Source organism: Pseudophryne corroboree, chromosome 3, assembly GCF_028390025.1.
Source record: "Pseudophryne corroboree isolate aPseCor3 chromosome 3, aPseCor3.hap2, whole genome shotgun sequence".
Taxonomy (NCBI): Eukaryota; Metazoa; Chordata; class Amphibia; order Anura; family Myobatrachidae; genus Pseudophryne; species Pseudophryne corroboree.
In genome coordinates, this window is record NC_086446.1 from 573685615 (window position 1) to 573703776 (window position 18162).

At 48.3% G+C, this 18162-nt stretch overlaps 1 protein-coding gene across 1 annotated transcript in view; it reads right to left on the reverse strand.

The window, feature by feature from the left end:
• NDST2 (N-deacetylase and N-sulfotransferase 2) overlaps positions 1–18162 on the reverse strand; it is a 337717-nt gene that overhangs the window by 32888 nt on the left and 286667 nt on the right. The window contains exon 6 of the mRNA XM_063961347.1: positions 14534–14662. Within this exon, the coding sequence (XP_063817417.1) occupies positions 14534–14662 (129 nt within the window). The remainder of the gene's footprint in view (positions 1–14533; positions 14663–18162) is intronic.

Here is an 18162-nt window from a genome sequence, read left to right on the forward strand (position 1 = left end):
GGATACTGGGGTCCACATTAGTACCATGGGGTATAGACGGGTCACTTGGAGCCATGGGCACTTTAAGAAATTGATAGTGTGGGCTGGCTCCTTCCTCTATGCCCCTCCTCCCAGACTCAGTGTAGAAAATGTGCCCGGAGGAGCCGGTCACGCTTGGGAAGCTCCTGAAGAGTTTTCTGCATTTATTTTCTTCTTTATTGTTTTCAGGCAGGTCTGGCTGGCACCAGACTGCCTGCTTCGTGGGACGTAGGGGGGGTAATTGGTCCCGTTCCCCGCTGACAGGACACTGAGCTCCTGAGGGTCCTATTCGCAAGCCCCACCACGGCAAGCGTACAGACCCGCAGCACGCCGCCAACCCTAACAGAGCCAGAAGTAAGAAGAGTGGTGAGTAGGTGGCCAGCGTCCCGGTTAGGTTAGCGGGTCGCCAGCTGTAATGACGGCACAAGGGGTAGGAGCGCAGCGCTGATAAGCAGGCTGCGGCTCCAGAGACATGCAGGGTGCTGTGTCCCCCGCTGTGAGGGGCGTGCTGAGGCCTCAATAAACATATCCTCACACTGGCAGCAATTCTACATGGGTTTTAACCCACTGTAGAACAGAAATTACCTCAGACAGTATAAAAAAAATGGGAAGACACCGCACCATTAAGGGGGCGGGGCTTCACTATGAGCGGATCCAGCAGCTCACCAGTGCCATTTTCCCTCTGCAGCTATACACGGACAGACTGGCAGGGAAGCACAGCTCCTCCACAAGGACTCCAGAGTACCTCAGCGGTACCAGGGTGTCATAGCAAAGGGGGGGGGGGGGGGGGTTTGGGGGGAAAGCAATATTTGGCATACTAAACCCTATTAAGGGTTCTTGGTTTGCGACCCAGCTGAACTTGTACTTTAGCTATAGGGGCGCTGTGTGGCTGGCTCCATTATACTCTCTCTCCCTAGAGGGCTCTGTGTGGGTTAATTGTGTTTTACCACATTTTCCTGTGTGTGTTTCTTTCACATTAATTATGTCAAAGGAGTGTGTATCATGCACAGCAGAGTGTTTTTCTCAATCTGGGGGATCACTGCCATGTACACAGTCTCAGGCTAGTGGATCTGAACCAGTATGGTTAGATTAATTAAAAGGGATGATTTCAAATATTTCGAATAAATTATCCCAAAATGAGAAGGAGACGCAATACTTCAGGCAATCTGTTGATGACCTAATGAATAGAGATTCAGTGGTCATTTCAGCCTCTCAGACCCCTGCCATTTGTCCAGAGAAACATACTCTGGCCCAAATCATGCAGGCTGATACCGATGATGATGATGTATCAGACCCAGAGGAGGGTGAGGTGGACCCGGGAGGGGGGGATGCAGCTTTGACACAGGTAATACAGGCCCTGATAGAAGCTATTAGAGATGTCCTGCACATCCCTGATAAAGTGACAGAGGAAGATGAGGAATCTTATTTTAATGTAAACATGCAGATACTTTCACTGCATCTAAGGAGTTAAATTCCCTATTTGAAGCAACTTGGGTAAATCCTGACAAGAAGTTTAGGATCACAAAACGGTTACTTACATCCTTCCCGTTTCCTCAGGATGATAGAAAACCCACCGATAGTTGGCACATTGGTTTCTAGGCTGTCACGTATAATAGTTTTACCTGTTCCTGGGGCAGCTTCCTTGAAGGATGCTGCAGACCGTAAGATTGAGACCACTCTCAAATCTCTAAGGCCCAATTTAAACCTCAAGCCGTTGAACCCGTACTTACGGGTGTACAAGTTCAAGATGGCGTCTCTGAGAGCGGTTATCTCAGGTCTGGAGGAGGGGGAATTCTTGGTGTCTCTGGATGTCAAGGACGCGTACCTTCATATTCCGATTTGGCCACCTCATCAGTCTTATCTAAGGTTTGCATTAGAGGACTGTCACTACCGGTTCCAGGCCCTGCCATTTGGCCTCTCTATGGCACTGAGGGTGTTCACCAAAGTAATGGCAGAAATTGTGTCTCTTCCGCAAACGGGGAGTGAACATAATACCATACCTGGGCGATCTGCTGATAAAGGTACCATCCAGGGAGAGGTTGTTAGTCAACATTGCCCTCTTAACCGGCTACTCCCAGATCACGGGTGGATTTTGAACCTACCAAAATCTCATCTGGAACCAATATGGAGGCTTCTGTTCCTAGGGATGATATTGGATACGGAGGCGCAGAAGGTATTCCTTCCATTGGAAAAGGCATTGATGATCCAGTCGATGGTGCGGGATGTTCTAATACAAACCCGGACTTCGGTGCATCTATGCATTCGTCTTCTGGGAAAGTTGCTAGCCGCTTACGAGGCGCTGCAGTACGGAAGGTTTCACGCAAGGCCCTTCCAGCTGGATCTGGTCCGGATCACATCTTCACATGCACCAGAGGATCCATCTGTCGCGAAAAGCCAGGATTTCTCTTCTGTGGTGGCCTCAGAATTCTCACCAGATGAGGTCCGACGGTTCGGGATTGAAGATTGGATTCTGCTAACCACAGACGCAAGCCTCATCGGTTGGGGAGCAGTCACCCAAGGGGAACAGTTCCAAGGAAAATGGTCAAGTCAGGAAGCCATTCTTCCAATCAACATTCTGGAACTAAGGGACATATACAACGCCCTTCTACAGGCATCGCATCACAGCCATTCAGGTTCAGTCGGACAATGTGACGGCAGTAACGTACATAAACTGTCAAGGCGGAACATAGAGCCGGGCAGCAATGGCAGAGCTAACAAGGATTCTCCTCTGGGCAGAAAGACACGCTGTGGCGTTGTCTGCGATCTTTATTCCGGGAGTAGACAACTGGGAAGCTGACTTCCTCAGCAGACACTACCTCCACCCGGAGGTGTTCGGGTGCTTGACACTTCGGTGGGGAATGCCACAAATCGACATGATGGCCTCTCGTCTCAACAAGAAGCTCAAGCGGTATTGTTCCAGGTCGAGGGACCCGCAAACAGTGGCAGTGGACGCTCTGGTGACTCCATGGGTCTACCAGATGGTGTATGCGTTTCCACCACTCCCATTGATCCCAAAGATTATCAAAAGAATAAGAAGGGAAAAGGTTCAAGCAATTCTCATTGCTACGGACTGGCCAAGAAGGGCTTGGTATGCAGATTTACTGGAGATGCTCCTAGAGGCCTCTTCGCGAGGACCTTCTCCAACAGGAGCCGTTCGTCTATCAAGACTTACCACGGCTACGTTTGACGGCATGGAGACTGAGCGTCAAATTCTAGCCCGGAAAGGGATCCTGGATAGGGTTATTCCAACCCTGATCCAAGTCAGAAAGGGGGTAACGTCTAAACATTACCACCATGTTTGGTAAAAATACGGTGTGAGAACAGGAAATTTCCTGCGGTGGAATTTCAATTGAGATGTTTTCTCCTTTTTCTGCAGTCAGGTGTGGATGTGGGCCTACGCTTGGGCTCCATAAAAGTCCAGATTTCGGCCTTATCCATTTTCTTCCAGAAACAACTGGCTTCTCTCCCTGAGGTTCAGACATTTTTGAGGGGGTTCTGCACATCCAAATGTCCTTTGTGCCTCCTACGGCACCTCGGGATCTCAACGTGGTGTTGCAGTTCCTGCAATCGGATTGGTTTGAGCCTTTACAGGACGTTGACGTCAAGTTTCTTACAAGGGAAGGCCGTCACACTGTTGGCCTTGGCTTCTGCAAGGCATGTGTCGGAGCTTGGGGCGTTGTCTCACAAAAGCCCCTATTTTATTTAATTTATTAGCAGTTTCTTATATAGCGCAACATATTCCGTTGCGCTTTACAATTAGAACAGTATTAAAACAAAACTGGGCAAATACACAGACAGACAGAGGTAGGAAGGCCCTGCTCGCAAGCTTACAATCTATTTGATTTTTCATGAAGATAGGGCTGAACTCAGAACTCGTCAGCAATTTCTTCCAAAGGTGGTGTCTGCGTTTCATATCAACCAACCTATTGTGGGGCCGGTGGTTACAGACACCTCTGCTACTTCAAAGTCCTTGGATGTTGTGAGGGCTTTGAAGGTCTATGTGAAGCGGACAGCTCGTCACAGAAAATCTGACTCGCTGTTTGTTCTCTATGATCCCAATAAAATTGGGTGTCCTGCTACAAAGAAGACTATTGCACGTTGGATCAGGCTTACTATCCAGCATGCTTATTCCACGTCAGGTTTGCCGTGTCCCAAATCTGTATAGGCCCACTCTACTAGGTCGGTGGATTCTTGATGGGCGGCTGCCTGGGGTGTCTCGGCTTTACAGCTCTGCCGAGCAGCTACTTGGTCAGGTTCGAACACGTTTGCCAAGTTCTACAAGTTCGATACTTTGGCCTCTGAGGACCTTCAGTTTGGTCAATCAGTTCTGCAGGGACCTCAGCATTCTACCACCCCGTTTGGGAGCTTTGGTACATCCCCATGGTACTAATGTGGACCCCAGTATCCTCTAGGACGTAAGAGAAAATAGGATTTTAATTACCTACCAGTAAATTATTTTCTCGTAGTCCGTAGAGGATACTGGGTGCCTGCCCAGTGCTTCGTTTCTTCCTGTACCATTATTTGGTTAAGTATTGTTGGTTCAGCGGTTGCTGTTCCTGGTTTTATTTTTGGTTAGCTTGGCTTTAAGGCCGAGACTCCACGGGCAGCCGCCCAGGAAGAACTCACTGATCTCGTAGAGTGGGCCTTCAGAGACTTAGGAACAGGTAAGGTTGCCGACACATAGGCCTGTTGAATGGTAAGCCTAATCCAACGAGCAATGGACTGCTTTGAAACAGGACAACCCTTTATCTGTGCATCATACAGCACGAACAAAGAATCTGTGTTTCTGATCCGAGCCGTTCTCTTGACATAGATCTTCAAGGCTTGCACAGCATCCAATGCCTCCAGAGGAGCAGAAGCGCCAGACCTAGACAGAATCACAATAGGCTGATTCAAGTGAAACGCAGAGACAACCTTCGGCAGGAACTGCTGCCTAGTGCGGAGCTCCGCTCTGTCCTCGTAAAAGACCAAGTAGGGACTTTTACATGACAAGGCCCCCAGTTCTGAGACACGTCGAGCTGAAGCCAGGGCCAGTAACATCACCGTCTTCCACGTGAGGTACTTGTCCTCTACCGTCATTAGAGGTTCAAACCAGGAGGACTGTAGAAATTCACAAACACTACATTCAGATCCCATGGTGCTGTAGGCGGCGCAAAAGGAGGTTGTATGTGGAGTGCCCCTTGCAAGAAGGTCCCCCTTGCAAGAACTTCTGGCAACACTGCCATTTTTTTCTGGAAGAAAATGGAGAAGGCTGAAATCTGGACCTTAACGGAACCCAGACGTATGCCCTTATCCACAGTAGCCTGCAGGAAACGTAAGAAACGTCCCAAGTGAAACTCAGTAGGCAGATAAGTGCGTTCCTCGCACCAAGAGACATATATCCTCCAGATATGATTATCGTGTTTTGACATCACAGGTTTCCTGGCCTGAACCATGGTAGCAATAACCTTCTTGGAATGGCCTTTGTGAGCTAGGATGTTCCGCTCAACCTCCATGCCGTCAAACGAAGTCGCTGTAAGTCCGGGTATACGAACGGTCCTTGTTGAAGATCGCTTCTTAGTGGTAGAGCTCAAGGGTCTTCGACGGACATTTCAAGAAGATCCGCGTACCACGCCCTCCGATGCCAATCAGAATTGCCTGGACACAGTGATTCGCTTTAGCACCCTTGGGAGCAACGGAATCGGAGGAAACAGACAGACCAGCCGGTAAGGCCAAGGCAACGCCAGTTCATCCACTGCCCTTGCCCGAGGGTCCCTGGTCCGTGAGCAATACCAGGGAAGTTTCTTGTTGAGACAAGAAGCCATCAAGTCTATTTGTGGGCAACCCCACCGGTCGATGGTGTGCTGAAACACCAGACGGAGGAGCGCCCGGGTGGAGATCGTGACGACTCAGGAAGTCCGCCTCCCAGTTGTCCATACCCGGAATGAAGATTGCTGACATTGCTCTTGCATTTCTTTCCGCCCAGAGGAGTATCTTTGACACCTCTCGCATGCAGGCTCTGCTTTTTGTACCTCCTTGACGAATGATGTATGCCACCGTAGTGGCATTGTCCGACTGAACTTGGATCAAGTGATCCGTGAGCAGAGGAGAGGCCTGAAGCAGAGCATTGTAGATCGCCCGAAGTTCCAGAATGTTGATCGGAAGGAGGGCTTCGTGGGCTGACCACCTGCCCCGGAACTGCGCCCCTTGGGTGACAGCTCCCCATCCTCGCACACTTGCATCCGTCATGAGGAGAGTCCAATCCTGAATCCCAAAACTCCGGCCTACCAGGAGATTGGAGGACTGCACCCACCACAGGAGGAAAATCCTGGCCTGAGGTAACCACCAAATCATCCGGTGCATCTGTAGATGTGATCCGGACCACTTGCTCAGGAGATCCAATTAAAATGTTTTAGCATGGAACCTCCCATATTGGATCGCCTCGTATGAGGCGACCATCTTCACTAACAATCTGATGCAAAGATGGCTGGACACTCAAGCAGGTCGGAGTACCATGCGGACCATCTCCTGAAGCGTTCTCGCTTTGTCCTCTGGGAGGAACACCTTCTGGGCCACCGTACCCAGAAACATCCCCAGGAACAGGAGCCACGGAGTTGGCTCCAGGTGGGACTTCTGTAGATTGAGAATCTACCCATGGCATTACAGAAGTCGGATAGTGTGGTCGATATGGAGCAACAAAAGCTGCTTGGATCGTGCTTTTATCAGAAGATCGACCAGATAAGGGACAACATTGACACCCTGGACCCGGAGTTGGAACAGCCACCATCATATTCGTCAACACCCTCGGGGGTGTGGACAGGCCGAAGGGTAGTGCCTGGAATTGAAAATGATTGCCCAGAAGGGCAAACCGCAGGTACGCCTGATGAGACGGCCAAATCGGAATATGGATGTAGGCGTCCATGATGTCCAAGGAGACCATAAATTCCTATTCTTCCAGGCCTGCAATCACTGCTTGCAGGGATTCCATCTTGAACTTGAATACCTTCAAATAAGGATTCAAAGATTTCAGATTCAAAATGGGTCTGACCGAACCGTCCGGTTTCGGCACCTCAAACAGGTTTGCGTAAAACAGCTTGCCGCGTTGCGGTATTGGTACTGGAACAATGACGTGGGACTGGACCAACTTTCAGATGGCCTGTTGCAACGTAACCTGCATACCCTCCAAAGCTGGAAAGCTTGATTTTAAAAATCATTGGGGAGGAGTACTGTCGAACTCCAGCTTGTAGCCCTGAGAAACGAGATCTCTGACCCAGGTATCCTGGCAGGAAGTCTCCCAGACGCGGCTGAAGTGACGCAGTCGAGGTCCCACCTCAAGATCCCCTCGGGGTGGGTGGGCACCATCATGCTGAGGCCTTAGTGGATGTAGAACCGGTGGACTGTTCCTGAGAACTGGTGCTTGCAGGTTTTCTGGACTTACCTCTGGTCCCTCTAGCCGCATTAGAGGCACCTCTGGCCTTAGATCGAAATCTGTGAGACCGAAAGGACTGGACAGACTGCCCCGGATAGGCACCAGAGGGGAGAAACGTGGATTTCCCAGCCGTAACTTTGGAAATCCAGGTATACAATTCAACCCCATAGGCATAGAGCCATTCCCCAGAAAAGGGGAGGGATTTCACACTACGTTTGGTTCCGCGTCCGCTATCCACTGACGCAACCACAAGGCCCTGTGCACAGACACTGCCATGGCAGAAGTCCAAGCATTAATTAATCTACTTGAGTGAATCACAGAGGACACGTGTAGTGTCCTGAATGTGTTTTAGGAGGGTTACCATAGTAACTAAGGGCATATCTCCCAAGAGGCCCCCCTGAATTTGAGTGGCCCAGGAATGAATGGCATGGATCATCCAGCAACCCGCAATGACCGACCTTTGTGATATACCGGCTGCTGTGTATGTAGACTTTAGGGTAGTCTCTATCTTCCTATCCCCAGGATCCTTCATGGTAAAGGAGCCCGGGGCAGGCAGCACTGCCTTTTTAAGACAGGCGAGAGACTGAGACATCCACCCCAGGGGTTTCCGCCCAAAAATGTCAACCTTGAGGAGCAAATGGGAAAGTGCACAAAAACTTTTTGAACACTTGGAATTTTTTGTCTGGATTCTTCCATGCCTGTTTGAATAGGTCATCTAACTCTGTAGAGTCAGGGAAAGTGACAGGCTTGTTTTGTACAAAGAAAAACGACTGCTGTGACGCAACGTCCTGTAGAGGGAGCTTTAACACATCCCGTATAGCCAGAATTAGGGGTTCAATACCCTGAGCAGAACCGGGATCCCCACTAACGGGATTCCAGGTCATCCCCATCCTCCTGTATATCATCTGTTTTAGAGAGTAGAGCAGGTAACCCACGTTGCTGTGGACCTGCATGAGAGAGGGGGGGCTGCGCATCTGCCCTAGCAGCTAAATCTGCAACATCTTGTTGTAGTAGCTAAGTCTTCTGCACATTAGCAGTGAGCTGGGATAACATATCTGACATCATAGTTTTAGGAGAGCCTAACCAGTGGGGTTCTGGACCCTCTCCCCCAGCCCCTTCCCTGATTTGTGAAGATTGACTGCATTGTTCACATGAAACAGAATCAGTAGATAATGGAGAGAATCTGGAGTGACATACACTGCACAGCTTGTGTTTACCCATGTTTCATAGTAAGCACAACAACATACACACAGACAGTGATACTGCAAGCCTGCCCTACTGTATGTGAGAGGAGACACAGAGAGGACACCAGTATACCCTGAGCTGCACAGCCCCAGTGAGGCTGTCAGCTCCCTATAATACAGTAAACAAACAATTTTTGTCCTAAATAGGATCCAGATAGTGTACACAAGCGGCTCTCCCCCTTTGCTACACCCTGTACCAGATATCCAGCGTGGCGGAGGAATCAGGAAGTGCTGTATGTGCTGTGGATGGCTGCAGTAAGTAGAGGAAGGCGCCAAAACACCTCAGGTCCTGCTCTGATGTAGCTCCGCCCGCTGCAATGACGGAGTAAAGGGCCCCATAAACTAGGGAGATGTATCTCAGCAATGACTTCCATGCAATTTTCCTGCAATCTGGCCGGGAGCTTCCCTGGATGCCTGCAATTGCGATTTCATACTTGAGTGTATTTGCTGGTAATGGTCTTCCCGGGGGAATTTATAATTCATTTTGATGAACATCATCTTCTCCACATTTAGTGGAAGTAACCTCCTACGCCGATCGCTGACAAGGTTACCGGCTGCACTAAACACTCTTTCGGTGTACACACTGGAGGGGGGCAACTTAGGTAAAATAAAGCCAGTTTGTGCAAGGGCATCCAAATTGCTTCTTTTTCCTGCCAGTATACATACAGTCCGTCTGACATGCCTACTTGGATGCTGTCACTCATATAATCCTCCACCATTCTTTCAATGGTGACAGAATCATATGCAGTGACAGTAGACATGTCAGTAATCGTTGGCAGGTCCTTCAGTCCGGACCAGATGTCAGCTTTCGCTCCTGACTGCCCTGCATTAGCGCCAGCGGGTGGGCTAGGAAATCTTATCCTTTTCCTTGCAGCCCCAGTGGCAGGAGAAATTGAAGGACGAGCTGTTGACGGGTCACGTTCCGCTTGAGTTGACAATTTACTAACCAGCATGTCTTTGCACCTCTGCACACTTGTGTCTGCTGGAAAGAGATACAACGTAGGCTTTAAACCTAGGATCGAGCACGGTGGCCAAAATGTAGTGCTCAGATTGACCACCCTTGAATCCTGGCAATGCGAATGAAGGGCTCCATCCACAAGTCCCACATACTTTGCGGAATCGCTCGGTCTTAGCTCCTCCTTCAATTTCTCCAGCTGCTTCTGCCTGATGAGGGGAATGACCTGACTCAAGCTGGCAGTGTCTGAACTGACTTCACGTGTGGCAAGTTCGAAGGGTTGGAGAACCTTGCACAAGACGGAAAACATTCTCCACTGCGCGTCTGTGTATATTCTCGGTATCGCCTGCTTAGAGAAGTGGAACCTAGATGGGATTTGATACCGGGGACACAGCACCTCAAACAATTCTCTAAGTCCCACTGAACTAATGGTGGATACCTGACGCACGTCTAACACCACCATAGCTGTCAAGGCCTCAGTTATCGGCTTTGCAAAAGGATGACTGCGGTCATATTTCATCTTCCTCACAAAGGACTGTTGGACAGTCAATTGCTTACTGGAAGTAGTACAAGTGGTCTTCCGACTTCCCCTCTGGGATGACGATCGACTCCCAGCAGCAACAATAGCAGCGGCAACAACGGCAGGCGTACCACTCAAGGTTCCTACGGAGGAATCCCGGTTAGGAGAGGACTCCTCAGTTTTGACAGAGACATGGCCTGCAGGACTACTGACGTTCCTGACTGAGGAGGAAGTTGACGTTGAGGGAGTTGGTGGTGTGGCTTGCAGGAGCTTGGGTACAGGAGGAAGAAGGGATTTAGGTGTCAGTGGACTGCTTACGCTCTTACCCAAAGTTTCACAACTTGACACTGACTTCTGATGAATGCGCAGCAGGTGACGTATAAGGGAGTATGTTCCTAGGTGGTTAACATCCTCACCCCTACTTATTACAGATTGACAGACAACAGATGGCTTGACAACTGTTGTCCGGATTTGTTGAGAAATAATTCCACACCGAAGAGGTGGCTTTTTTTGGTAGTTTGCCCAGGCATCACAATGGGCTTCTTCATCCCATGGACAACAGGTGTCTCCCCCGGTGCTTGACTTAAACAAACCACATCACCATCAGAATCCTCATCGTCAACTTCCTCCTCAGCGCCAGCAACACCCATATCCTCATCCTGGTGTACTTCAACAGTGACATCTTCAATTTGAATATCAGGAACTGGACTGTGGGTGCTCCTTCCAGCACTTGCAGGGGGCGTGCAAATGGTGGAAGGAGCCACCTCTTCCTGTCCAGTGTTGGGAAAGTCAGGCATCGCAACTGCCGACACACTTGGACTCTCCTTGAGGATTTGTGATATCATCTCAGAACGCACAGTTCTTTTCTGTGCTCTTTCCAGCTTAACTCTTAATTTTTCTAGCGGGAGGATGAGGGCTTCCACCGTCATGTGAAGCTGAACCACTAGCCATGAACATAGGCCAGGGCCTCAGCCGTTCCTTGCCACTCCGTGTCGTAAATGGCATATTGGCAAGTTTACGTTTCTCCTCATACCATTTCAATTTCTTTTTTGGTTCTTTTTACTGAACTTTGGCTTTTTGGATTTTACATGCCCTCTACTATAACATTGGGCATCGGCCTTGGCAGACAACGTTGATGGCATTTAATCGTCTATGTCATGGCTAGTGGCAGCAGCTTCAGCACTAGGAGGAAGTGGTTCTTCTTGGTCTTTCCCTATTTTATCCTCCAAATTTTTGTTCTCCATTATTTTTTGGGAGTTATATGAGACAATATGCGGCACAGGAAAGACTGGAATGACTGATGGACAGGACACTACCACTGGTCTGATGCAGCACAACACAACAACACTGTAAGGGACTTGTGGTTGTTGTTGTTATTATTATTATTATTATATGGCAGCAGTGGACATATAGCAGCAGCATATATCGTCACTGGAATGACTGATGAACAGGACACTACCACTGGTCTGATGCAGCACAACACAACAACACTGTAAGGGACTTGTGGTTGTTGTTCTTATTATACGGCAGCAGTGGACATATAGCAGCAGCGTATATAGTCACTGGAATGACTGATGAACAGGGCACTATCACTGGTCTGATGCAGCACAACACTGTAAGGGACCTGTGGTTGTTATTATTAAACGGCAGCAGTGGACATATAGCAGCAGCGTATATCGTCACTGGAATGACTGATGAACAGGACACTATCACTGGTCTGTTGCAGCACAACATAACAACACTGTAAGGGACTTGTGGTTGTTGTTATAATTATTATACGGCAGCAGTGGACATATAGCAGCAGCATATATCTTCACTGGAATGACTGATGAACAGGACACTACCACTGGTCTGATGCAGCACAACACAACAACACTTTATACAGCTACACTGGATATATGGCAGCAGATAACACCAACACTGTGACTGGCTGGACTGATGCAGCACAATACACTGACTACACTGGACTGGACAGCACAACACAGCACCACTTTATACAGCTACACGGGCAGGAGAGGACACCAACACTAACTGGCTGGACTGATGCAGCACAACACAGCAGAAGACTCGACACCCCACTTTTCCACCCCCACACAGACCCTGAACACTGAGGACAAGTTCTCTCAATACACTCTCCGAGACTGGACTGACGCGCGGCTCCTTATATGGATTCCAAATCTCGCGAGAATCCAACAGCGGGATGATGGCGTTTTGCAGCGTTCGGGTTTCCGAGTCAGGTGGGAAAACCCGAGCCTGGCTCGGAACCAAACTCGGAAGGCAAAGTCCGGTAGGGTTCGGTTCTCTGAGACCGAACCTGCTCATCTCTAAATTGAAGAAAACTCTCTGGAGCTCTTAGATGTGCATCCTCTCCTAAGGGCACTTTTTTCAAAACTACCTGTGGGAGGGAGCATACAGGGGAGGGGCCAGCACACCCAGTTGAAGAAATTTAAAGTGCACTGGCTCCTTTGGACCCCGCCTATACCCGTCGTACTAGATTCCCCAATATCCCTTATGGATGCTAGAGAAACATTTATTACTTGCAGGTGACTGTAGATGCCAGCACTAGTGAACTGCTTGTGAATCGGTGTTTCTTTGTTGATCATATACTTGTAATGCAGTAGATGGAGAGTGGTTTCTGCTGTATTAGCGTTCTACTGATGCCCCACAGTGAAAGCATGTTTTGTAATCAAATGGTTTAAAAAATAAAAAAATAAAAAAAAAATAAGCATGTGACAAATACTGTATACCTGGTGTAAATCAGGTACATATGCTACTGGTGCCCACTTGCACGGATGTTGAGATGGTTGCCGCTTTGCATATATGCACGCAGCTGCGGCTTGTTCGGGAACATATTGAGAGGCAATTGTGCCAGCCCTCCATCAGGCACTACGTGAACCACAGCAGGATAACCGCAATGATTTACCTGCAATACACCCTTGAATAATCCAGGACTTTTTGCTATAATCAGACGATTAGTATCCCAGGGGCAGATCCATGTGTACAAAATGCTTTGTACACAGGTTACTTGGTAAAGCTAAACAAGTAACCCATTCTCTGTGGTAGTAACATGTGCCGAACGTTTGAGGAAATGTAAAATGAGCACTGATGTCAGCATAACCGTAACAATCAGGCAGCTGAAATACAAAGAGATGATGAAAGGTCTGGGAATGACTAAGAGATGGGAACAACGCTCAGTACTTAAGGTGGAAAACAAGATTATTAGGTGAAAAATCTCACAGCCGCTGAGACAGCTATGCTCCCATCTATCACATTTATGTAACTAAAGGATCATTGTCAACTCATTTAAATCTAAGGCACAACAAATGTGACAATTGGAACAGAGGTCCAAGTGGCTCTGTGTCCTATATGGCATTATCATAGTCTTCAGTATACTGGCACTGAAAGAGCAGCAGATACAGGAGACTACAAATCACACTCCAAAGGACTACTTCAGTCTATATTTTTAGCATTTGTTTCACAAACTGTGCTCAGGGCACTCTGACCGCATGTCCTCTCATTACAGGGAGCACGGTAACCTAGGCATTATGGATTCTTCCACCATCACACTAGCACATGCTAGAATCCTCCTGGGGGCTGATATATTTGCAGTGTATTCCTGGGTGGTGGTCTGCCACGACGATCAGAGCAGAGGTGTTTAAAAGACCCTTCCAATTGTAATACACAAGTTAAATAGGTGTTGTGTGGGGTGATGGTGGTGCAGTGGTCTAGCACATCTCTTTTGTAAAGCGCAACGGAATATGCAGGTGCTATATAAGTAAATGTCAATCTTTTATAGAAACCACATTTCATTAGGGTCCCCTACCTACCCCCACAGTGCAATGGAAGTGTCTCCCAGGGGAAAGAACCCCATGAAGTCAGATATCGGTCTTTACAAAGTGTTTTGAAAATTTGTCTTTTAAACTAATGTAGGCAGCAGGAGACTGTCCCGCAAAGCTAGAAAAGCTAAATAGACAGCTCAAAAGATAAAGAAACAAATAAAATACAAACAAGAAAGAGATCATTAACCATAAACAAACAGTTGCTATTGCAAGCTTTGGGATGTACTATAAAATAAATGGCTTTGTAACTGGTATAGAATATATTGAGCAGTAAAACCATATTCCAATGCAGATTTATTTAGCGCTCAAGTACCAGCGACATAATCTAAAGGATGGATTATCCTGGGAGAATGAGCAGAAGAATACAAAGTGCATTTGCAGGGTGGCACACATTCAGCAAACTACACGTGGTTGATGAGAACAATAACATCAGCCTTGCAAAGCTGTAGTACTGTACATGGATTCTGCTAAAAGTTCTGTAGAACATAAAACTAGTGCTTCCTGACTTGGCAAAGGCTCGCCCCCCACTGTATGTGCATGTGCTCTCACCGGGTTCAGGAGGACAGTCAGGAACAGTTCCCCACCACGGATGGACTTGTCAAGTTCTTTAGAACCTCCTGGATATTCATTGTAGAATATTGTATGAGTGAAAAGCCCACATGTCTGTCTTGGTAAAACCTAGAGATAGAAAATAAAAGGACTTAATCATTGTTTTTTGAAGGGGGGTTAATATGTTGAGGGAAAATATGCACACACATCTAAAGTTTTGCATGCAATTAATGTTTAGGAGTACAGATGACACACCTTGAAACAGACAGAATAAGGAAGCACATTTTCTCACAAGGTGTCATTAGATTCAGGTAAGTTGTAGTGGGGGCAGGGGTGTAGACAGAACTTTGTGGGTCCCATAGCAATGCTTCTAGAGAGAAACCTCTCTCCACAATAGTTGTACATTTTATGCCCCATAATATTGTCCTTATTCATTTCATGTTCCATAGAAGTGCCATAGTTCACAATGTACCACACAATACATATTACGCCACATTGTATTCTCCCCAGTTCACAATATGCCACATTGTAGTGTTGCTAGTACACATTATACCATACACGAGCCGGAGACAAACCATCACCTACCTGTGGGGGATACTTCCTATTGCAGGACATTCCATTTTCAGTGGAGACTTTCAAATTTAGGCACACTGTCACTTTCCAGAAAAGTCCTAAACTTGGAGCTCAATTCCCGCCCCCCCAGCTTCACAAAGGCTGTAACTAAGGAAAGGCCTACTATCCGAGGTCTTACTGATCAGCTCTGCTGTGTATGAACATAAAACAGGCGTGTGGGAGATGGATCATATCAGTGCAGAGCTTTACCAAGTAGGAGAAACAGATAGTCACTGACGAGTACCCCTTTTCATACCCACATAATTGACCGAACCCAATTTCTTAGCAGGCAATTTTAGGAACTTGTTAAGACAATTATATAAGCTCGGTATGGTGCCCCCTAAGCCTCTCCTCCCCATAGCATTGGCACCCCTTGCACTCACTATAGTTATGCCCATGGGTGGCGGCATATCCACTCAAGAATTGATGTAGAAAGCATAACCATTTGTAGAAAAAAATAAGAATTTACTTACCGATAATTCTATTTCTCGTAGTCCGTAGTGGATGCTGGGAACTCCGTAAGGACCATGGGGGATAGCGGCTCCGCAGGAGACTGGGCACAAAAGTAAAGCTTTAGGACTACCTGGTGTGCACTGGCTCCTCCCCCTATGACCCTCCTCCAAGCCTCAGTTAGGATACTGTGCCCGGACGAGCGTACACAATAAGGAAGGATTTTGAATCCCGGGTAAGACTCATACCAGCCACACCAATCACACCGTACAACCTGTGATCTGAACCCAGTTAACAGCATGATAACAGAGGAGCCTCTGAAAAGATGGCTCACAACAATAATAACCCGATTTTTGTAACAATAACTATGTACAAGTATTGCAGACAATCCGCACTTGGGATGGGCGCCCAGCATCCACTACGGACTACGAGAAATAGAATTATCGGTAAGTAAATTCTTATTTTCTCTGACGTCCTAGTGGATGCTGGGAACTCCGTAAGGACCATGGGGATTATACCAAAGCTCCCAAACGGGCGGGAGAGTGCGGATGACTCTGCAGCACCGAATGAGAGAACTCCAGGTCCTCCTCAGCCAGGGTATCAAATTTGTAGAATTTAGCAAACGTGTTTGCCCCTGACCAAGTAGCTGCTCGGCAAAGTTGTAAAGCCGAGACCCCTCGGGCAGCCGCCCAAGATGAGCCCATCTTCCTTGTGGAATGGGCTTCTACAGATTTTGGCTGTGGCAGGCCTGCCACAGAATGTGCAAGCTGAATTGTACTACAAATCCAACGAGCAATAGTCTGCTTAGAAGCAGGAGCACCCAGCTTGTTGGGTGCATACAGGATAAACAGCGAGTCAGATTTTCTGACTCCAGCCGTCCTGGAAACATATTTTCAGGGCCCTGACTACGTCCAGCAACTTGGAGTCCTCCAAGTCCCTAGTAGCCGCAGGTACCACAATAGGCTGGTTCAAGTGAAACGCTGAAACCACCTTAGGGAGAAATTGAGGACGAGTCCTCAATTCTGCCCTGTCCGTATGAAAAATTAGGTAAGGGCTTTTATAGGATAAAGCCGCCAATTCTGAGACACGCCTGGCTGAAGCCAGGGCCAACAGCATTACCACTTTCCATGTGAGATATTTTAAGTCCACAGTGGTGAGTGGTTCAAACCAATGTGATTTTAGGAACCCCAAAACTACATTGAGATCCCAAGGTGCCACTGGAGGCACAAAAGGAGGCTGTATATGCAGTACCCCCTTGACAAACGTCTGAACTTCAGGAACTGAAGCCAGTTCTTTCTGGAAGAAAATCGACAGGGCCGAAATTTGAACCTTAATGGACCCTAATTTTAGGCCCATAGACAGTCCTGTTTGCAGGAAATGCAGGAAACGACCCAGTTGAAATTCCTCTGTAGGGGCCTTCCTGGCCTCGCACCACGCAACATATTTACGCCAAATACGGTGATAATGCTGTATGGTTACATCCTTCCTGGCTTTGATCAGGGTAGGGATGACTTCATCCGGAATGCCTTTTTCCTTCAGGATCCGGCGTTCAACCGCCATGCCGTCAAACGCAGCCGCGGTAAGTCTTGGAACAGACAGGGTCCCTGCTGGAGCAGGTCCCTTCTTAGAGGTAGAGGCCACGGGTCCTCTGTGAGCATCTCTTGAAGTTCCGGGTACCAAGTCCTTCTTGGCCAATCCGGAGCCACGAGTATAGTCCTTACTCCTCTCCTTCTTATGATTCTCAGTACCTTGGGTATGAGAGGCAGAGGAGGGAACACATACACTGACTGGTACACCCACGGTGTTACCAGAGCGTCCACAGCTATTGCCTGAGGGTCCCTTGACCTGGCGCAATACCTGTCTAGTTTTTTGTTGAGGCGGGACGCCATCATGTCAACCTTTGGTTTTTCCCAACGGTTCACAATCATGTGGAAGACTTCTGGGTGAAGTCCCCACTCTCCCGGGTGGAGGTCGTGTCTGCTGAGGAAGTCTGCTTCCCAGTTGTCCACTCCCGGAATGAACACTGCTGACAGTGCTATCACATGATTTTCCGCCCAGCGAAGAATCCTTGCAACTTCTGCCATTGCCCTCCTGCTTCTTGTGCCGCCCTGTCTGTTTACGTGGGCGACTGCCGTGATGTTGTCTGACTGGATCAGCACCGGCTGACCTTGAAGCAGAGGTCTTGCTAGGCTTAGAGCATTGTAGATGGCCCTTAGCTCCAGGATATTTATGTGAAGTGATGTCTCCAGGCTTGACCACAAGCCCTGGAAATTTCTTCCCTGTGTGACTGCTCCCCAGCCTCTCAGGCTGGCATCCGTGGTCACCAGGACCCAGTCCTGAATGCCGAATCTGCGGCCCTCTAGAAGATGAGCACTCTGCAACCACCACAGGAGAGACACCCTTGTCCTTGGTGACAAGATTATCCGCTGATGCATCTGAAGATGCGACCCGGACCATTTGTCTAGCAGATCCCACTGGAAGGTTCTTGCGTGGAATCTGCCGAATGGGATTGCTTCGTAAGAAGCCACCATCTTTCCCAGGACCCTTGTGCATTGATGCACTGAGAC